The 23930-nt window shown below is 28.4% G+C and overlaps 1 protein-coding gene across 1 annotated transcript in view; it reads left to right on the plus strand.

Annotated features, from left to right (window-relative positions):
* The window catches only part of LOC107449382 (glypican-6), a 40522-nt gene extending 17418 nt beyond the window's left edge, over nt 1-23104 (plus strand). The window contains exons 4-9 of the mRNA XM_016064891.3: nt 1070-1258; nt 2725-2890; nt 6813-6943; nt 7503-7768; nt 11166-11317; nt 20726-23104. Of these exons, the coding sequence (XP_015920377.1) occupies nt 1070-1258; nt 2725-2890; nt 6813-6943; nt 7503-7768; nt 11166-11317; nt 20726-20940 (1119 nt within the window). The 3' untranslated portion in view covers nt 20941-23104. The remainder of the gene's footprint in view (nt 1-1069; nt 1259-2724; nt 2891-6812; nt 6944-7502; nt 7769-11165; nt 11318-20725) is intronic.
* Nucleotides 23105-23930: the final 826 nt, after the last annotated feature.

Below are 23930 nucleotides of genomic sequence, written 5' to 3' on the forward strand. Positions count from 1 at the left end.
AAGGTAACATACATTCAAATTGCTCACTGCAATTTTTCTTCTTTGGTTATTTGTTTGTTTTGCTTTGTCTAATTTAGAAATTTATGTAAATCAACACGTTAAACATTAAAATTAACTGAAAACAGAGTTAGTTTCAGTTTTAGAAGTAAAAATCGATTATACGACGTTATCGTTTATACGACGTTTTTCGGTGGTCCCTTCGGCGTCGTATAAACGATGCTCCACTGTATATATATGTAAGATAAACCAAGATTAGGCTTGTAGGAGTTAGTATAGCTGTATTACGTAGAAAGTAAATAGAATCCTCTTGACAATTATATTTTCTAGAAGTTATATGTTTCAGTATTTTATTTGTTTTTCTATTATTGTGCTATTTTTTTAAAAAATATTTTCTAGCTTAATAAACATTTTTTGTAAGCTAATGAGACTTGAATTGCGCTTGCTTGATATTTTCCACTAAGCATTAAACAATTACAGTAGCAATATTCGATAAGGCCGCATGCCAGATTGCCAGTTTGAAGTAAGGAGGTTTGAGGAAGAGGAACGGAGAGTCAGAAATCATAAATTCGAAAAACCACTAGAAGAGGGAGACTATTTTTCTTACTGAAGAAACCTCATTCCTTCAAACTTGTAAACTGGCAATTACAAAATATATTTAGTCTTTTATCTTAGTTAAAGCTTTAATCAAAAAATCAACTAAATTACTTTTAATGAACTTAATTACTTTATCTTTCTCAAATTTTAAATATCAAGTTTAATTTTTGTCGATTTCATAGTTTCATCTGAACTGGTTTATGTCGGGTTCATAGTTGTCCTGATATTCCTAATTTCTTTTTGTATGGTTAAAATCATTAATTTCTCTGTGGCACAACTGTAACCTGATTGTACAGATAATTGTGCATATAAAACTTTCGAAGAAAAAAGGTCTCACATTAATGGTTCACATGAAACCTTGCAGTATACTAGGCATGAGTTTGCCTACATATTTTTATTTGTTTTAAAGCCTTTAGAATCAGTAAATATGAAAAAGTATTTTGCTGACGAAATTGTGTGATTAATATTTTTGTAGGTGTTAAACGCACAACATCGATTTGATAACAAATACCTGGAGTGTGTCATTGAAAATATGAATGAACTTAAACCATTTGGAGATGTACCTGGCAAGCTAACATTGGATATTAAAAGATCTTTCACTGCAACACGAACTTTTGTACAAGCTCTTTCAGTTGGTAAAGATGTAGTAAAAAATATTATGGAGGTATTTTTTTAGTTGCTCTATTTGTTGTAAATATAGTATTTTTTATTATTTCATCATTAATTAATTTTACTTATAAATATTATTATTTTATCGGCATCATTAAATATTTTTATTGGCATAAAATTCTGTCCTATATCTTAAATTTGAAGAACATTTGATGTGCAATGGAGCTTTACTTATGATGACAGTATATAAATTTGATGGCTCATTAGTAGTTTTTTTTAAATTTCTTTAGAAATACTCATCCAAATTCATACATATTTTGGATCTATGAATGAGTATACCCTACTTAGCACAAACTCATCCACTAAATGTCTGCCAGTGTCATTGGTAGCACCCACCTCATCATGATCTTGCTTTGTGCTAATTTGAACCATAAATTGATTAATGATCTTGCTAAAATAAATTTTGATTATAGAATAAATAATTAAAAATCTTTCCTCAAGTCAGTAGTCAAAGAAATTATGGAAAAAAACAAACTCCCTGAAATCTTAAGCCTGTTCATAGATTCTATATTTATACACATACTAATTATGTTGCATCATTTTTCTCCTACATTTTCAAATTCTGAAATCGCATATTTTAGAAAGTAAAAATAATTAAGTTGACCTTCAGCTGTAAGTGTTAACATGTATTGTTAATTCTTTAGGGTATTATTTATTTTGAAATATAAAAATAGATTGCCTCAGAAGAAAAAAAAGGGAAGGATGAAAAGGAAATTTTTAAAGTTTAATTCAACAAAATAAAATCTTCAACTTCTAGAAGAAAAGTAAAAAGAAAAAAAATCAGCAAATAGGCTGCCCCATTAGGTATGCCTCACATACCAAAATTTAAGGCCTAGAATCATAAGTGCCGCTGCATAGCGCTGTGAAATTTTGGGTTTATTTATAAGTTTTTTTAACCTATTATGTTTTTTTAAATGCTTAAGTTAAGCACTAGCATCCAGATTTAGGCTATTTCCTGCACAAAGATTATAAAAAGTTGTTAATTTTGCTTTGCCAAATTTTATATCTTTTTGCTGTGTTTAAATTAAACCTTTAAAGAATTCAATCCATGATACAAGTGTTTTGGTTAGTTTACAGAGGGATTTTGGAGAGAACAATAAATACCATGATTTTTACCAGGGGGTTATTATTATTTTTGTTTGAAAATTTTGCCAACTCTGAATTCAGATGTAACACATTAACAGTGAAAGACTATAATTTTGTCTTACATAGGCATCAAATGGCCCAATGTAAATCCAAAATCATGTTTTGTGAACATAAACACATAAGTTATTTTTCTCCACTCAACTCTTAAGGAATTAGGCCTGTCTGACATAAGAATAATAACTTTATTTTGATTACTTTTTTATCATATTGTGTTCTTTATTTACTTTAAATAATAAATTTTTTTTCAGTGGGAGCAGTTATTATATACAATCATTGAAAAATATTACTTAAATACTAATTTCAAAATGTTTTCAGGTTGGTCCTACTCCTGAATGTAGCCGTTCATTAATGAAAATGGCTTATTGTCCTCATTGTCATGGTTTACCAGATCTTAAACCTTGTTCTCCTTATTGTTTAAATGTCTTAAATAATTGCCTGAACAATCACATCTCTTTTGGTAATGAATGGATCTCTTTTATAGGTAAAGGCTCTTTTTTTGAAACATTATACTGAATCAAGGTTTGCATATTTTTGTTGCATGTCAGTTTTAATAATATTTGTTACCTCTAAAACCTTCCCAATATCAACCTACATAAAAATTTGAATTATTTATTTCTTTTAATTAAATACAATAAGCGTCAAATGTTAGTATTAATTATAGTAGCAATATAGTAAATTGGAGTTGTGTAAAAATAAAAAGCAAAACCTTTTTGTTTGGCACTTGAACTGATGAAACCTTGAACTTATGAAAGAAAGAAATATCACAAAAAATTTTTCAGCTGTTTTGTGGAACAATGAAGTATTAAAATGTTTTCACTTTCAATGTTCTCAGTGAAATGTAATGGTTTACAAATTTGCGCAATTATATACTAGAAAAGAAAGAAACTAGAAGGAACTGAAAATGAAAATTTGAAAAATTAAAAGGAAAAATGTATTTTAAATAATTCAAAGGATGGACCACCATCACATAAATTTGATACTACATTTGTAACAAGTTTTGCTTTCTGAATAATATTCAACATTACTTTTGGGGTAAATGAAAATTTAAATTTCCAATTTTTCTATATCTATGTATATATTTAGCATAATTATTTGTGAAAATTTATTTACTTTAAATGTCTACATTAAATTTTTTTCTAAAATAGGTCAAAAAAGCCTGTTTTCATACCTGTTATGACAACATTCCTATGACAGCATTGATGTTTAAAAACATAAGTGATTATAAACTGCATAAAATAATTGCTCAAAACCAATGTTTTAACACCTATCAGATAACTATATCTACTTGGTAAAAACAAAAATATTATTATAATGAAATTAGCAAGTAAATTCTACAATTAAATGCTTTAACAAGGGGAAAAGTGTTTACATTTTTAACAAATAAAAGTTTTCAAATAATTCATGGGAAGCTGTGGTGGTTAAGGGGATAGACGGTTAACCTCACAATGAAGGACACAGGTTCGAATACAGAATTTGCCTTTGTTTCGATTGATCACAGTGCTGACCTAAAATATCTTAAGTGGTAGATGGAGCATGGGTTAGAATCCCCTTTCCATTGAGCTAACCATGGAAGGTTTTCGTGATTTACGTAACGCAAATGTGGGATAAATTCACCAAAAAGTCCTCCATGGGGACAAATTTGCATCTCTGCTTGATTAAGAAGTTCTCTTGTCTTCTGGGTTAGGTTCAAAATTATGAGACTATGGAGTTAAACATTGACAGTTGTTAACTCCTAATTGGTTCTGCTCTTCCGCACCGTTATAAAATAAAATAATGCTGTCTTAAAAATCCTAAAGTAAATAAATGAAATAATTCATTCTTATTCTGAACACTTAATTTTAAAGTGATTAAGTGTTAATTTTTATATTGTTTCAAAGAATTGTTTGTTAGATTGAAAATAAAGCATTAAAGATGAAGCACGTTAAATGGTTAATAAAAAGGAAAAAAAAAAGCACTTAAAACAATTTTATGAATTTAACATCTGTTTTGATTCCGGCTGTTGAGCCTGAATTTTATATAATAATTTATTTATTCTAATCAAATTAGATATTTTAAATTGATTTACAAGGAATAATTTGAAGTTTATGGAAAGGAAATTTTAGCACTTCATAATGTTTAACAAAAAAGCATTAAGACTCTTTATCAGTTTATCACTTTTATAAGCTCCAATAATTATACTTATTGTGTTGTGATATAATATACAAGTAATACTATTTCAATTTGTACTTTTTTAAAAATTGAAACGTTTTATAATTTTTTGTTAATATTTTTAAATTGTGACACAATTGACTTCCTGATAGATTACTGCTAATTGATCTTTTATACATAATAATATTTTATATACTATTTAATATATTATATAATGATATAGCATACAATTAAAAAAGATATGCAACGTTAATCTTAAAATCAAAAATCAAACTATGCATATTGATTAATTTTTTTAAAATTATCTAATTGCATGTAAACAAATATTTAATAACATTAAATATGTGTTCAACAACATCTGTTAAATCAGACATTAATCTTAAATAATTGTTCAAGCAGTGCTTTTTATTATTTTTACAATTCTTTTTTGCATCTGCTAAAAGTACAAAAACACTGCATGATTGTAATAATGTTTACGCAGATTCTTTAATAAAGCCCCTAATGCATCCTAAGATATTTTGTGTTTGGCGCAGCATATCCTCCTTTGGATCTTGTGCCATAAAACTTCTACATTCAATCCAATCCAATCCTAAGATATTTTGCACAAATGTGGTAGATATGTGTGATTTTTTACATAGATTTTAAAAAGAATTTTAATGTTGCAAGATATGTTAAGTTGGCAACCTGGAAATTTTATCATATTTTGAACCTTATCTAGCTCTGGCCACTGCTTTTTAACCACTAAATATAGTACAAAAATAAACTTCTTTATTACCATTTTATTATTTTTCTGCCTTTTGTCTCTTGCTTTACAAGAATCTTTTTGTAACTTCTTGTTTCGGCTTCTTTATCACTTGTCATCTCTATCTTCTACTTCAGATATTTTTTCTACTTCTTCATTTGTTTTAACACTAAAGTAGGTAATGCCGATTTCTTACCACTATCTTCAATATTTCCATGTATAGTACACAAAATAAGAAACGGACCACCCTGAATAATGATCTATTGATCAGATTTTTATGTTCAAAGACTCATTCTTAATGATTTGAGGGGGTGACCTCAAATATGCTAATTAATAAGTGCAAACGATAAGTTATGAAATCAGACACAAAAACGTACTTTCTCTGAATAAACATATATTTTTTCAACGGATTCGGATTTCTGTCCCCCAAAATATAGAGGGTAATTGCAATCTGGGAAATATGGTCCCAATAGTTACATAATGATCCCTTAATGTTAATTTTACTTTTCGCATATTTCGCTATATCTCGAAAACTTTTTAAGTGAATTGAAAAATTTTGCCCCCAATAATAAAATTCATTTATCCAAAGTTAATTCCAAGCGGAAACAACTTTTATTAAATATTTATTATTTTATTTAATAATGGTCAAAAAAATGTTTATTTGTAAGGTATACAATTTTTTACATCATTTTAAAGAATATAATTTTACATGGTAAGATAAGAAGTTGTGCGAAATTGATTGAATAGTTCTTGAGAAATTGAATTTCAAGAAAGCCAAATGTCTAAAATTCGAGTTCTTTAAGATAAAAGAGTATAACTAACAATTAAAATTTTTTTCGATTAATATTAAATGAAATAAAAAATTATAAATATTTATTTAAAGCTATTTTTCGCATGGAATTATCTTTGCATAAATGCATTTCATAACTGTATGCAAAAAGTTTTCAATTCCCTTTGACATTTCTCAAGATAAGGCAAAAAGTAAAATTAACATTAAGGGATTCTAACATTGAACCACTCTCCTGACCAGATTGCGGCTACCCCCTATATTTTGGTGGTCAGAAATATGAATCAGTAAAAAAAAAGTATATTTATTCAGAGGAAGTATGTTTTTGTGTCTGATTTCGTAACTTAAAATATTGTCTGCACTAATTAAATAGCATATTTGAGGTCACCTTCTAGAACCATTAAGAGTTCGAAAATTGAGTCCTTGAAAAGAAGATTGAGTTGAAGTTGAAAGTGAAGAGTCAATGATTAGATCAAAAGTTCTTCATGGTGGTCCATTTTTTATTTTGCACACTGTATCTATTGCCTTTTGCACTGATTGGTATAATCTTTTGCAGGTTTAAGAAATGTTTTTAACAATTTCATTCCTGAACTATCATTTACCCTGATTTTTTTTTTTAAACATAGTAATCAATATTTTTCTGTTTTGGGAACCAGCCATAGGCCTTCCCCTTGATATTGTGATCTGTAATAGCCCCTAAAAATATATATATATTTTTTTTTTTAGATTCTCTAATAAATCTTGTATCTAGACTTGAAAATTCTTATAACATTGAATCTATACTAGAACCAATTGACATTAAAATATCTGAAGCTGTAATGAATTTTCAAGAGAATGGAGTTTTGATTTCAAAAAAGGTATTTAGAAACTTATCTTTACCTACTAATGCAACCTATATTAATTGTTTTCCTAAGTGAATAATCAATTGGTCACAACAAAAGCATCACTTTGGATAATTTTAGTGATTGTCTTTAAAACTTATTTTATTCCTAAGCTAAATGTTACTTTCAGGTTAAACTACAAATGGAGCACCAACATTGAAATTGAAATTATTTTTTAAATTAAGTTGTGATTGTAATCCTAATTAGGGTTGCTGTTTATAAATAAGAAAATTAGAAATTTTTTAATTGAATAAATATTTCTGAACATTTCCTTGAGTTATTTTAAAAGATTTTGGCTAATTCTAATTAATTCAGTTTTCAAGCTTTTTTTGGTCATTGCTCTCTTTATAAGACAAAAAATCCCAATCCTTGCAGACTTGTAAGTTTTATAAAACACAAAAAGTAGCATTTATTAATTAGCATTTTGTATAGAGAAAGCTCTGACTAATACCTATGATTTAGTAAAATTGTTTCATTTCTTGATATAATTTTACTTTGTTCAGAATGATGAAATAGTAAGCATTATTTTTTTTAGTTATTCCACAAATGTGGCAAACCTCGCCTTGGAAAAAGAGATGTTAATGGACAAGAAATTACTTTAGAAAAGCTGAAGTTTTTGCATAACCTTGGAGCTAGACCCACTACTGCAGCAGGAACAAGTATTGAAAGATTAGTTGACAACTTAAAAAAGAAAACTAAGAAAATAAAAAAGTTCTGGCAAGAACTGCCGATAAAAATATGTTCCCATTCTCAAATGGAGCAGGGCTCTAAAAATTGCTGGAATGGTAACGGTCAAACAAAGTAATTATATTTTACACAAATTTTTTCTTTCAAATAGCAAAAGTTTTTAAGAAATCTTTCTTCCTTGGAGGGCATATTTTGTGAAAAAGCAGTGAATATACCAATAAGTTTTTTTATATAAATAAAATAAAAAGAATTTCGAAAAAGATTAGTCAAATAAATTACTTTTAATATAGTTTCTACATGACAGTTGAAAATAAATTTAACTGTTTTTCATAGTATCAACAATTTTGTTTAATACCGTAATTTTGCGAAGAAACGATGTGACCTAAAAATTGGCAGAAAGAAAAAAGCTTTCCTCAGGATATGCCGCAATATCGTGCACACAGTGCTGAATTTTACTATACTAATGCAGGACTTGATTTGAGACTTAACACATGCTCTAAATATGCATATATATATATAATTTAAATAGTTATATAAATAAAAACCAATAAAAGGATATTCAATATGCAAAAAAAAAGGAAAAAATAGTAACAATCCTAGTATATAAATAGATTTCAATATCTTTCTAAGTAAAATTAAGCAATTTCTTATTTTAATTTGAAGTAACCATTAAAATATGAAAAAATAATATATCAAAAACCATTAAAATAAGTATTAAAATTGTTAAAAATAAAAATGAAATGATCCTATTTTTAAATCAGCAATTCAAAATCTTGTTTTAGAAATAAAGGATAAATCCAAACAAATTTTGTTCAAAGAAAAACTAAAGAATAGTTTATTCAGCTATCGCCTATCACTATATATATTTATATCACTGCATTAAAAATCCCTCAAAATCAGAGCTCTCTGTAGCAGAGCAAAATAGGTTTACTAGTTCATTGTTTATTTCAGGTTTTGCTCCGTCACTCACACTTTCAGTATGGGTTTCGTTTTGTCCCGGGATGATTTCCTCTTTTTTGAAACCATTTATTACAGTTTCTTTTTCTCTTTTAATTGCTGACAGCTTAAACACAGCTGTATAATTTTTCTTTTTAATGGGAGGCATTTAAAATAGATTACTTTGAAACAAGTTATGCTAAAACAAAACGAAATTAAAAAAAATAGTATAAACAAAACAAAAATATTAATGAAACAAAAATATTAATAAAACAAAAATATTTATAAAACAAAAACGCAACAGAGGATCAGAATTGAAGATTTAACGATAAAATAAATAATAATAAGCTGAGGAAGATAATCTAACTCAAAGACAGAAATATGAGCAATGAAAAGAAAATACCCCAATAAAAGCGCTCTCCCAAGCATTTAAAATGAGCTTCTATATTGTGCATTTTCTTCCCCTATTTTCGATTCTCAAATCAGGTTTCAGAAAACCGTTTATTCAAATTTTTTTTTACTGACTCTGCCTAGAACGGTCTTTCTTTTATCCCTGTGTAAAATTCTCACACATTGCTTCTTCCTCCTCTTCACTGACCTTCAGTTGAAAGTTTGAAATTCTTTTTGAACATTTTAATTGTAAGAATATTCAAGGTTATCCCAAGCTCATCAGCATCTTTTATTCATCAAACATTCACATGTTTTTAACATCCAGCTAAAGAAAAAGGGGAGTGGAGAGACATATTTCCTGGAAAAAAATGGGGAGGGGCAAATGCTTGTTTTACAGCTGAGGTTATCCTGGCACCATCCTGATTTTCTTCATTCATTCCTTTCTGATTCCTTCATTCATTCCTATGCTTCTCCACTCCATGCTCCTTTCCTACACTCAACAGCTGTTCATATGGCAGAAGGGAAAGAGAAGGAAATGATTGGAGATTTTCCTCCCTTTGAAAACTCTTCAAAACGTTACTGAGGATGTGTTTGGAAATCTAATTGCTGACTTTTTTCGTGTGGTAGGCCTTGAATCTATGCTGAGCACAATTGAAAATTTTAAAGTTCCAAGAGACACTTCAGAACAAATTAATATTCAGCAATCATATACCACACATCGCGATAACTTTGCTTTTGATAAAGATTGATTGTAGTTTATGTAGTTATTTATGTTTTGAAAAAAGTAAATTAGGTCCGTATTCAGAAACTGTTCAGTCAGGTGTCCTGATCAATCCTGGCGACGATCAGCGTTGAAATCTAGAATGTAATGCATACTTTCTTTATGCAACCTTTCCCCCCCAGGATTTTACGTTTCTTAAAGATTATTTTTAGCAGAACTTACATTATTTTCCGATGTTTAAGCATTATTTTGTCACTTTTTTTTGTCTGTCTGGGTTTAACAATGTTTTTCAATTAATTTTAGTGAGCCTATTGTTAGTTTGCGATTGCTGCTATTTTGATTTTTTTATGGAATCACCTCAAATACAGTAACTGCGACTAAAAGTGATTGCTCAAATGTGCTATTCAAATTTTCCATGTCGTAATTACATAGTTTGAAATATATTGACATTTTAAAACCCATGTGAAAATCGATTTTCAATACATAAAGCTCATTCATGAAAGCAACGGAATAATCAGATTTGTGATTCAATTTTCAAGTGTTGTAATAATATGCATAAAAAGTATTGAAATTTTAAAAAAAGAGAAAAAACTTAATGCAATATTTATATATAAAAAAAGAATTTAAAAATAAAAGGTTGCTATTGAATCGACGCAAATCTTGCATGCCAAAAAGTGATTACTCATTTCAGTGCTAATTTCTCTGTTATAAAATTTATTAAAATTTCTGAGATTTTATTTACTTGATTTGATTGATTGATTTTTGTTTTAATTGGATCAAAGATTTTCCCAGGACAGCATCCTTTTTCCCCTGTACTTGGTTTGTGCCATCAAACATATTCTGCCCTCCTTTAACACTGACTAACTAATAAGAAGAGTATTTACCTTTTTATTTCAATGATTTTTGTTGTCATTGGGATAGAATTGATGTTTAATCAGAATCCACCCTTCTTTATATGAGGAACTTATATCTGGTAAAGGCTATAGTTGAAATGTGATATTTTGTTAAAATATATATCTCTACATTTAGACTTCAGATATAAAAGTGCTGATTAAATTTAAACAGTGCTCGGCATAGTATCACTAAAAATTTATATATAGGCCTTAAAAAGTGCTGATGTTTATTCCAATCGGTCTTAATTGCTAATAATAAAACTTTTCAATCAAATTGAGTTCAAATTCAGTTAATCCATTTTTTATTAATGTACCAAATGGATTTCAATTTGTTTTGGGAGTAAAAGGAGAATTGATGTAGCGGCCTCTTCATTACTGAAATTTTATCAATGATAAGATTTATTTAGAACGCAAAAACATCTTTTTAATACTGTTGGGCACCCATATGTTGATTTTTCATCAAAAAAACATTATAGTATGTTTGTCATTTCATAAGTTTTTAACAAGAAATGTATTCTATATTTTTGTCTTCAATAACTGTTGATCATGTTTTCCTTTTTTTTTCTTCCAGAAATATCAATGCGACTAGTAATAGTGTGATAAAAGATTTTGTTCTTCCGAATGGGAATGCTGTTATAAATCAACAAATATTAACACTTAATTTAATAAGCACTAAATTGAGTCATGCTTACAAAGGATTAGATGTTGAATGGGAAAATTCAGGTATCTTTAAAAATTATTGCTTGTTATCTTCAATTTCCTAAACACTTATAATTTCTCTTCACATAACTCTTTATTCAAGTTCTCTCTAAAATAATATAAAAATTACTTGATAATAAAATTATTGCTTTGCTGAAACTGCAATATTATTTCATTTTATGCAAATAATTTTGAAATATAATGGCATCCAAGGTTGTCGTTTTTTATACCTAATAATTTTTTAAAAATTTTTATGATTTGTTTATCTAACAATATTTTATTGAAATGCATATAGTGCTTAATTTCATTATTAGTCATATCTTTTGAAAAACATAAAACTAAAAAAAAAACTAATTGTAAAAGATATTTGTGAACTAAAAATAAATATATTCATGATGTATATTAGAGCATTTTTGTGAAGGAAAGAAACTAAATTCTTTTTACATGCATAATTTCTTTCTTTTTTAGTTTTACCCTCAATAATCATACACTAAAAACTCTAGTTAGTCTACTCCTAATGTATAATCCCTTTTTTCAAAATGAAATAAGTTAAATTACCAATGGACAGAAAATGCTCTTTAACTAAAGTGTAGAACCTTATATTTAAAATACAATCCAGATTAAGAATGAAGAAAATAGCAAAATCTGAAGTCCTCTACAAACATATTAAGTTTTACAATCAGGAAATTTTGTTGTAAAAACTATTTTTTTTCGCTAAATAATCCTTTAATTTTATTCTGTTTAGATTCTGAACTTAAAATTGAATAGTATTAAATTAATATGATACTTCTACTTCTAATATTAAAATAAATATGTTACACTTGTATTATTTTGTCTGATGTTTTCAGATTATGAAAACATCAATTAGTTTAAATTTTGTTTCACCTTGAGTAATATTTCCCTTTAGCTCTACATAACAGGGATGTGATTCTTCCGCGGATTCGCTGATTTCTACTTTTTGTTCAGATTTTTCCATTTTCCCGCTAATTTCCGCGGAAATATTTTTTTTGCTCAAATTAAAATATTTTATGAGGAATTTAATTTTCCGCGGACCGAAATTATTCCACCCTCTGAAGTTTCTCTGAAAATAATTTCTTTGGGATAAAACTGGTTAACCTTTATACAGGGATGAGATTTTTTCACTTTTGTCTCACGAATTTCAGCCTTTTTTTATCAAAAACTCCGATTCTCTAAAAGTTTTGGTTTCTTTTTTATTTATAAATATCCCGCTTTTTTCTTTTAAATTCAGTGGTTGAAATAAAATAATTATATTTATTTACGATTTTCAAAGATAAACGGAAAATTAAAACTACGTCCTAGTTGTTATCCCTTCCACATTTTTACTTATATTAGCTATTTTCTCCGATTTCACGCACAGAAAATAAGATTTTCTGTATTTTTTATCTGTCCGTCGGATAGCTCGTATTTTCGTAATTCTAACGTCGCTGATTCCTGTATTCTGGCATGAAAGCAAACGACAAAATAAAAAATAGAGGTGGATTTGCGGTGAAAATGTTTATTTGCTCATTCAATTAATCTTGTAAATTTTTATTTATTATGACTAAACAAAAACAATACAAACAAGCCTTTTAGAAGTCCCTTGTCCAGACTCTGCAAATATCTCGATTAGTATTCACGCGATTTTAATATCAATCATCGATTTTCGTATTTACCTGATTTAAAAGTTGCACTTGGAGATTCTTATTTACTCTATTTAAATATCGTATATTATGATTCTTATTTACGAGATTTTAAAATCCAATATCGTGTTTTGAATTCATGCATTTTTAGAATCGTGATTTTATTATCAAACATCAATTTTCGTATTTACCTGATTAAAAAGGTGAACGTTGCGATTCTTATTCAGGCGATTTAAATATCATACATTGGCATTCTTATTTACGAGATTTAAAAATCCAATATCGTGATTTGTATTTATGCGCTTTTAAGACCCTATGTAGCAATTCGTATTCACGCGAGCTTAAAATCCAATATCATGATTTGTTTTTGCGGTTGTAATATCGCGCAATTTAAAAATTATGCGTCGTGATTTGTATTTACGTGATCTAAAAATCACGCATCAAGATGTGTATTTTCGCATTTTTTAAATTCAATGTAGAGTTTCATATTCACGTGATTTAAAAGCCTCATATCGGGATTTATAATCACATGGCTTTCAAGTTTAAAAATCGCAATTTTTTTGTCAAATTTTTGCAAATTCCTCTTTTTTACTTTCTGACTACTCTCATCCCNCGTGATTTAAAAGCCTCATATCGGGATTTATAATCACATGGCTTTCAAGTTTAAAAATCGCAATTTAAAAATTATGCGTCGTGATTTGTATTTACGTGATCTAAAAATCACGCATCAAGATTTTCGCATTTCAATGTAGAGTTTCATATTCACGTGATTTAAAAGCCTCATATCGGGATTTATAATCACATGGCTTTCAAGTTTAAAAATCGCTATTTTTTTGTCAAATTTTTGCAAATTCCTCTTTTTTACTTTCTGACTACTCTCATCCCTGACATAAGTTGTGAAAAGAGGGTCTTACTCTAGAGTGCTTAAATACTTATACCTGAACCTTGGTAGCAGAATTTATTCAGTCAATCTGCTGCACAATCTTTATAAATTCAAATTCGCCTGCAATCGTAACACAATGACCAAAAGACTAATATTGTAATAATTAGGCTTAATCTAACACTACATAAAACAATGCATACATAAAACAATGTTTGTTTATGTAAAGTTTATAAGAACTTTGTACAAAAAAGTTTGTGTTATAAATTTATAATATTTTAATTAGAATTTTATACAATAGCACTAAGATTTAGATTGTTTAGTGAGGTGCAGTGCGCAAAAATAAAAAAAACTCACCACCCTGAATAATTTTTGATCTAATCTTCCCGTTCTAGGTCTCAGTCTTAATGGTTCAAGGATGTGATCTTAAATATGCTAATTAACTAGTGCAGACCATATTTTAAATTGCAAAATCAGAAAAAAATGTATTTCCTCGGAATAAACTTACTTTTTTATGATGGATTTAGATTTTTGACTCCCAAATATTGGGAGCAGCTGCAATCTGGAAAAAATGGTTCCCATAGTTTGGCCAGGAGAGCAATCCAATGTTTTGAGTCCTTAATGTTAATTTTAATTTTTACGTATTTAACCATATCTTAACCAAATTTTCCTCAAGATTAGCTCGATAATTTGATGCTCAGCATGTCCAGGCGTTGTATAGTCACGCATGGGAGACATACAATATATTCACCTTCATACCAACTACGTAATATATGAATACTTTTTCTTTTGTTTAATAAGTGGACTTTATAAAATAAGCTACATCTGTTTTGTTTCTGAATCTTAATTTGCCAAAGCTAGCATTATTCTTATCACATTTTTATAAACTCTTGCTAAAAGGCAATATAAGGACTTTTCATAATTACAGCCCCATTGTATTTTACACTCAACACTTTTCCAAAGAAATATTTTTTCCAAAAAGCTGTACACTTTTACGACTACATCTTCAGCTTTTAGGTTCTCTATAGAGTTAAAGCTTAAGACTAATACACAAATTTTTATATTTTCTTACTATTGTTAGAAGCTTGCTGTATTTTAAAGGACATTTGATTTGTCTTTGATAAATCTTCCTGTTCATAGCAGGTGTTAATTTTTTTTTACGATACGAAATTAAAATACATAATCTCATTAGTTTTCTAAATTTCGCTCTTAACAAAATTTCTTGAGCATGCTAAACATCTTTAAAATGATTCATTTCTTTCTTATTTTTACCTTTAATGAATTTAAATCAATATTGCTTGATGAAAATATTTTGTGTTTGTCAGAAATATTAAGTTTTAGAGATTATTCACCCCTTTTAGATTGGTAATGTGAGCTTACTTTTGGGATTTTTATGGCTCAAACATGCACCGTAATTCCAATCATTAAATTTAAAATAAAATGTATATTTTGTTTAAGAATAAATGGTTTAGTATTTTTTTTTTACTATTGAAGTTCAATGACATGAGTTTTCACCCATGAACATGGTTCGTCGAGTCCACTTTGATTCTAAATTTTTAAGAGGGCGGTCATGATTTTGCATTGGGTTTCGATAAACAAAGCATGAATGATTTACTTAAGTTGAAACGAGTTGTCAAAAAAAAAGCTTACAATGGCAGCTTATGGCTAATGGCTAATTCTATCAAAGCTTTATTAGAAGATCCAATTTAATGTTGAACATTATATCTCTTTTCAATTAAGTGAACTTAATTTAGAATTTTGGAATTTCTTTCAAGATATTGAAATAAGTTGTGATAAAAAAAAAATTATACTTTTACGAAACATGGCTTTTCAAGTTATTAAATAAATTAGATAGTTTTGAATAATTTTTGAAAGTTCAAAACAATGAATTGACAAGACCACAGTTGAATCAAACTTTGACTTCACTTGCAACAGATACTCAAAAAGGCTTATACATATCTTCCAAAACTGGAATTGAGAACTTTTTCAGGTGAGCTTTTTACTTGGATATCATTTCCTGATTTATTTACAGCCACTGTGTGTAACAATAAGTTAGTGCCAAATTATCAAAAGTTGCAATATCTGAAATTATCAGTAAAAGGTGACGCATTTTTGGTAATAAATTAGATTCAAATTTCTGTTGCTAACTTTGAAAGGTCTTAGACAGCATTTACAAAGTAGCTTTGCAAGTGCTGCCCAAGGTCTACTTTATTATGATACAAATAGATATCATAATAAAGTAGACCTTGTTTATTGCCATTTAGATAAATTATTCATGCAGCCTAGTTTGCAACTCGAGTCAGCTAAAAATGGAGAGACTTGCCGACATGTCAATCGAATGTTTAAATAATTTAAAAATTCTAAAACAACTAGTTGATTCATGGAATTCTATTTTAGTCTTTTGTTTGCAAAAGAAACTGGACAATAATTCATTGCGAGAATTATCTGAAATGAAAAATAAAATGCCAACTTTTGCTGAGTTTTTATTTTTAGATAAGGGGACATAGATTTGAAATGAGAAATGTGCTTTTACCAAAACCTAAGTTAAAGTTTAAAAGGGCCAAAAGTTCAGTGAAAATTTTTTTGAGAACTATTCTAGAAAGAAAAACTTTAATTTCAAATGGAAAACTTTTAATTGCTTGAATATGGGACTTTCAGCTGTTAGTTGCAGAAGTAAACTTTGCAATTATTGCTAAAAGAAAAATTATTCTTTGTTACATAAAAAAAAAATTGCTAATTTGATGGCAATTATTGATAGAGAATATAAATCATCAGTTCATTATTCTGTCAGCCCAAAACTAGATAGAAGTATTCTTTTGACTGCTATAGTTCAAATGTATGATTCATCTGGATTCAGTGTTATTTGTGGAGAACTTATTGACTCTAAAAAAGAAGATTGTTTGGGGTTAAGAGAAAAGGGAATATTACTTTATCTGGCCTATCTTCAAAACCCATGATTAAATTAGATGCTTTGTAAATGCTATTATTGGTTCAGAGCTTGATCCAGGATTCAATTTACACATCTTAGCTTTAATGCTTTCTAAAGTAGCATCCATCTTACCTCAGAATTAAGTGAACTTGGAGAACTTAGACTACTTCAAAAGACTTCTGTATTTTGGCCATCCAAATAAAATATGTGTGCTTTTGGGAGCAGACACATTTTCAAATCTAATTCAAGGAGGAATGCATGAGCTAGAGAAGTTTAATATAGCTGCATTAAACAGTTTTCAGATGAGTAATTTCTGGAAAAATTAATTTGTCATCAGCAAGAGCTGTCACAAATCTACATATTGCTGTTGTAACATTGATAAACTTTTGCAAACCCTTCAGGAATTGGACAAAATTTCACACCAAAACACAAGTGAATCTGAAAATACTACAAACAACTTTTTTAAGTTATCATGACAAGATATAGTAAAGGAAGATTCATTGTAAGATTACCATTCAAGGACTGGGAGTTTCTCAGGACTTAGCTATTCTTGTAATCTTTTATGAAGGATTGACACATGAAACAGGTGTCTCAAGAAGATTTGTTGAAGTCTGAAAAATGCATTCTACATGCCCCATCATGTGATAACAAAGATACAAGATTCTATTATGAAATTTTGAGTATTGTTTGATGCATCAACAAAGTCTTCAAATGAAGTCACTCAATGACAAACTGATGTTATGCACAAGATCCTTTTGCTTTCATACTTGCCAGGTTTCACACTCTTTAAGTTACACTAGTAGCTGACATTGAGAAAATCTATTGACAATTCAAAGTTGATTCTGAGCATACAGATTATCAGAGATTCATTAGATCGAATTCAAGATTGGCAGCTAAGAACCATAAGAAAAAAATACAGCATTAGCACCATATCAAACCACCAAATGTCTGAAGTAACTTGCCATTGATGAAGCAGGGGACTTACTAAAGGTTCTCTGATTGTTCAGTAACATTTCTTTGCAGATGATCTGATGAGTGGAGTAAACAATGAAACTGAAGTATTATAACTTCAATGCAAGATCATTGTTCTTTTGAATAGAGGTATTATTTTATTTTATGACCAGCATTAAGCAGCCGACCCGATTCTGAGTTTATGATTTAGTGTTTAACTCCATAGCCTTGTAAATTTGAACCCAACCCAGAAGACCAAGAAACTCCCAGATCAAGAAATGGGACAAACTAGCCTTCATGGAGGATTTTTGATAAAACTAACTTGCGTTTGCTTTGCGTGGAGAAGAAAACCACAAAAAACTTCCACAGTTAGCCTAACAGGAAGAGGATTCTAACCCATAATCTATCTATACCACTGAGGGTATTTTATTTTAATACTGTTTTAGGTGCAAGTGGGGAGCAGAATTCATATCAACCAGCCACCACTTTAATTCGAACCTGGGTCACCTTATTAAGAAGCAGAGGCTCTATCTTCTGAGCCACCATAGCTCTTTAAATAGAAGTTATCTGGAATCAAAGAAATGGGAGACCATTCTGGTAGTTAGCCTTAATTTAGAGAAATAAATCAGTCTGAGCCTATAGAAGTCGACAACTCAATCAAAACTCCTGGCCTGCAATGGCACAGGGCTGATTGTGCTCCGGAAAAAATCCGGATTTCCGGATTTTTCGCTAACAGTGATCCGGAAGTTTCCGGAGATCGAAGGTCCAGCCGTTTCAAAAAATTATTGATCACGGAAATTACCGGAAAACAAATTTTCAAAGGTCGAACTTAAAAACACAGTTTATTTTATGTGTTTGTAAGGGAGAGCCAGAGAGATACTTTATAAGCTTATATTCATGATTAATATTCATTTTTTATCAGTAAATAGTTGTTATAATCATAAACTCAAGAAAGAAAGACATATTTGTAAATTTTAATTACTTCTCCAGGTCATCATAGGTATGTGTAAAATTTTAAATATATTTTAAGTAAACTAAGAAATATTGAGAAAAAGGAAAAAAACCTTGTTTAAATTTTTTTTCTAATTTTTCAATTTAAACTGTTTTTTTTTTTGTTTTTTGTTTTTTTGTAACTCAAGAAACTTTCCGGAATTTTGACTTGGGCTCACAATCACCCCTGATGGCATTCAAGGTGGTTAAATACAAGAAACGTCAGTAACAAAATTGCAGCTGATATCTGAGTTATCTAAACTGTTTAATCTACTTGGCTGGTTATCACCATTTAATATCAATGGAAAAATTCTTCCAAGTAGAGTTCTCGTTCGACCAATTTGTTTTTTTTAAATTTTATTTTAAACAGTGAGTCAATATGCTTTCAGATTCGTTATGTGTAGCTTTCCCTAAAATTACTGTCTATTTTTGCTTTTGAGATATTTAATGCTCTAATGGGAGCTTCAGTGTTTACTGTTCATTCTAATTTCCAGTATAAAATGTTAAGTATGTTGATAATTTATATTTTGTTTAATGTAAGATTTTAAAATTAATGGTTTAGTTTTACCATTGAGGTTCAGTGTATTCTTATCAGATGAGTTTTCACTCACAAACAGCATGTTATACATTCATTTGAAAGTTCTTTTACCCTGTCAGTCTCCATACATATTTAAAATGTGTGTCACCTTTATCAGCAAAAGGTTCTCTATTTGAAGTGAATGAATAGCGTAACTTTTCTATATCAGTGTTAAAATAAGAATTCTAGAGACATAGTAAATTATATTAAAAATGAGTAAATATCAGGATTGGGGTTTTATACGTCCTCAACTGGTTTTGGACAGAACATGTGGGTTTTACTGTCATAAGCTGTCCTAAAGTGACTAAAACTGTTTTAAATGGTCTTAAAGTGTCCAAAACCTTGAACATTGGTAAAAGGTAAAAATTCTGTATGTGTAACCATTGTACACATAATAATTACGGATATTAAATAAACATTTTTATACTTTTTACTTTTTAAAGGAAAATAATATAACAAGAAAAGTTTAATAGCTTTTGAAGATGCACAATTCATTGAATGATTAAAGTGAATGCCTTATCTTTTCAATATGAATTAAAATGCTTTTAATATAGTAGAGAACCATTTATCCGGTATCCAGATAACCGTGAAAAATTTTGCTCGATTTTCCCCGCCATTTTAAACTAGAACGATTTTAAACTATCACGAAAAAAGCGGAAATTGGACTCATCCTTGAAGTTGAGTAGAGGAAAATGTAAGGAAGGGGAAATTTTTTTTCCCCGTTTACCCAGAGAAACGTCATTTCCTCCGTGACCTTGAAGGCAGGGAAGGGAGGAATGTTTTATTTTTTCCTTTAGGCCGTCAATCAAACTCAAGGGTGTGGCATGCTGATTTCGTTTTCTGCTTGATTTACGAGGGGGGTGGGGAAAATGCATTGCATGCATATCAGTGAACAGAAAAAGAAAAGAGAAAAATATATTTATTTGACATCGACTAATAAAAATAAAATCTTTTTCTTTTGAATAAATTCCCATTCTTTGGAAGTGCGGTATCAATTGCAAGTTTTTCTTGGCGTGGGAATCCTGTAAACTTTTTTAATAAAACAAAAACTTGTCTTCATTTTGTTTCTTGTTCAGAAATTAACCTTTTATTTTCCACAAGAATTTTTTTAAATTGTAACATAATTTTGAGTAAAAGGGTTTTACAGTTTAAGACAGTTTTGAACAGGACGGTTTAAACCGTGGATTAAACCATCCTGTCCTAAACCTTCCCAATTCTGATAAATATTATACAAAAAATATTTTTCTATTGTAACTCATAGTGTTATTTTTTCTGGAGTGTGTGTCTTCATCTTTGTTCAGTCCTGTGCATGGAAGGGTTATTTACAACATAGATTCACACTAAAATAAAATTAATCACAACTAGAAAGAAATTATTGATCTGTATTTTAGTTTAAAAGAAAATGGAACAAAAAAAATCATTTTTAAGTATTTTGTTTTCTAATCTTTTGTTTTCATTAAAACAGATTTTTCATCTGGAAGTGGTAGTGGAAGTGGTTATGGAACTGTAGCTGTATCCAAAGATTTTGAAGATCTCTTTTTTAGTGTGCCAAAAACTTTTTCTACTTCAAAAACTACTAAGATGCCTGAAGCTCCTACACCTGCATCTTGTGCTTCATTAGTTATAAGTTCTTTTAAGATAATCCTGTCAATTTTGCTTCTAAAATTTACTTTTAGCTAATGTACTTTTTAGTGTCATAAATTTCCTGGGAATGAGTCTGATCTGATATTTAATAAACTGTTGCCAAAAAAATCTTATTTTCTGACTAGGAAAATAAATAGAAATTTCTTTAAAATCCGGAAAGTATTTTCAGCACTACATTTGCTGAAAAAATATCTTTAAACAAGTAAGTAAAAAACTTGTTTTTTATTATTGAGAAGCGTTTTTTTTTGCAAAACTGGTGAGGATCTGACACCACTACCTGATCCGCAATTTTATCTTTTATTGTTTTTCTAGGTGTCTGGTTTGAGTTAGATTTCTAGAAAAAATTATTGTGTCTGCTAATATGCTTATCCTGTAATATTTTCATATCTTTTTCTTATAATAATTTTTTATTTGCAGTTAAATGATACTATATACTAGACTGGTAATATTTATTAAAAATTAATTTACTGTGTTTAAAATAATCTTTTACACATTTTTTAAAATAAAATAATAAAATAATTTAAGTTAATAGAATAAAATGCTAAATCTAATGGCTCACAATGCTGACAATCAGCATAACATCCTGATCTGAAACAAATTTAGTTTACTTATTTTTGTTTTTCATGAAAACCTTTGCTGTGAATTTTTAGTTTTTCTGGTTTTTATGTAAAATATTTCTTATGTACACTAGATAAGTAAAGATAAAATTTTTGTTATAAAATTTACTATATTAGGAAAATTAAACTTTCATAAAAAAGTATTCTGTCTTTACAAAGTGTAATGTTGGAGAAATATTTACTATCCTTTAAAAAATATGCTTTGCTATTGTCTAAAAAAATTGTTTGTTTCTGAGAATTTAGTTTGCCTCAATTTAACAAAAATATGAATCTACTGCTCATCAGAAACCATTTGCAGTTTCAATCCACCCTCATAACTTGTCATCCCATCTCTTTAAATGAAAGATAGCTGCTAATTTTTAATCTAATATTTATCTGAATAAAAAGCTCTCTTGCTTTTAAGCTGTTGACTATGGATTTCCTTTCAATATTATTGATTCCATCTATAGAGAATTAATCACACAATCCAACAATTTCTCTACTTTGACCTTTAATAATGTGATTGTTTCACGTTAATTTTTGAAAAACAGATAAGAGATAAAATTTTGAATAAATTTTAGGTTAAAGTCCTTTTCCTTTTAAATGAATTGAATTTCACCAACTTTAAAGACCTTATATCTAACAATAACATGCCCTCCAATAATTGAGACTTCCAGTGGCAGTAAACCAAAGTGGAAATTTTTAAAACAAATTGAACTTTTATAATTTTTATCAGAAATTTAGAACTTGACTATATTCTGAATCTGACCTTTTGATTACATATATTAAAATTGTTTATTAGAGTGGTGGACAAAAATTTCTTAACTCTAGTTTATTAAAACGTTAATACATTTTCATTATTACCACTTGGAGTATTATTTTCTAAAACTACCAAAATTCCGTATATATTGGGGGATATGCAATAATAGCTGAGGTATTTAGTAAATTTCTTGTCAATGTGATCTTATGTATGTTGGACAGACTAAACGTACCTGACTTAATGAACATATGAAAGATGTTTCAAATTAGAATATCAAATTATCTTTCATTGCATTACATAAATGAAAGAAATTAAAATTTATCTATACAGTGTAGCATTAAGTATTATATCTTTTAAAGATTAAACAATTTGATACAATTCAAGATATTTAAAAGTTTCTCACATATATTTCTTTTTTTTTTAAAAAATGACAATTTTCCTATACAATTATTTATTCATTATAAGAATTTTGTAATCTTTATTTTCTTAGATAAATCTGTACGCTTATATCTAAATGAATAATGAATTAAATTTTTTGTGTTTACAGATTTAATTCTGATAACTATTTCAAATGTTAGAAAAAAAATTTCTTTGTTGAAATTTTTTTTTTATGAAATTAATATTTCATTATTATTAAAACTAATAATTAATAGTTAATGTCATTATTATTATTTTTGTACTTTTAGTCAATTTAGATGTTCATTTTTTTATAACTAGCATAATGAAATTAGTGCTTTGAAAAATGAAATATTATTTTAAAATAAAATAACAAAATTGTTTCTAATGTTATGAGTAAATCCTGAGCAAAAGACTGTAAAACTTTAAAAATGTAAAAAAAAGAAAATTTCAAAGTTGCAATCTAATGACGAGTTCTTTTTTTTCTGTTGTTGAGAAGCAAAAAAAGCATCAATGAACAAAAACAGGCATTGAATTTTAAAATAAAATTGTAATTCTCAAATTGTATTTTATACAATCTTGACTAAATAATATTCATATTTAACAGCAATTGATTGTAGCAATTAGTATGCTATTTGTTTTTGTAAGTGAAGTGTTAGTTTTGATTATGTGATTTGATTTTTTGGTATTTATAAAATTTGATTATGATATTTTAAACAGTTTTAATTGAATGCTATTGTCCTCCTTTACGTAACTAAAAATAGTACTCCTTTAGGCTACTATATTTAAGATTATTATACTGCTCTACTTAACTATTCTCTTTAAGGCTACTGTACTCCTTTAATTAACTATATTCTTTACTTTTTTATGCTATTACAAGGCCTTTCTTCTAATTTCTTTAAAAAAGTAATTAGCTTTTTTTTTGCAATTGCTAAATTATAGTTTTCTTTTATTTAAAAAAATATTAAGTGTGACTTTTTTTAAGAATTTCATCTATTTGGATTGGAAGAATCCTATTTCTTCCACTGTGGAAGAAGCTTGCCATCTCTGATTTGTGTTGAAATGATTTATATGATTTTGTTTATTTACATTGGGTCTCAGAATTTGTAACATTTTTGTTTATCTTGTTTTTGAATGTTATTTTATTTTTATATCATGGCAGTTAGAAAAAATATCTCAGACTCATCCTTGGGACTTAATACCTATAATCTCATATGAACTAGGGGATAATATTTTTTTACAAAATATTTAATGTTGCCCATTTGAACTTCATC

The sequence above is a fragment of the Parasteatoda tepidariorum genome, chromosome X2 (assembly GCF_043381705.1).
Source record: "Parasteatoda tepidariorum isolate YZ-2023 chromosome X2, CAS_Ptep_4.0, whole genome shotgun sequence".
Taxonomy (NCBI): Eukaryota; Metazoa; Arthropoda; class Arachnida; order Araneae; family Theridiidae; genus Parasteatoda; species Parasteatoda tepidariorum.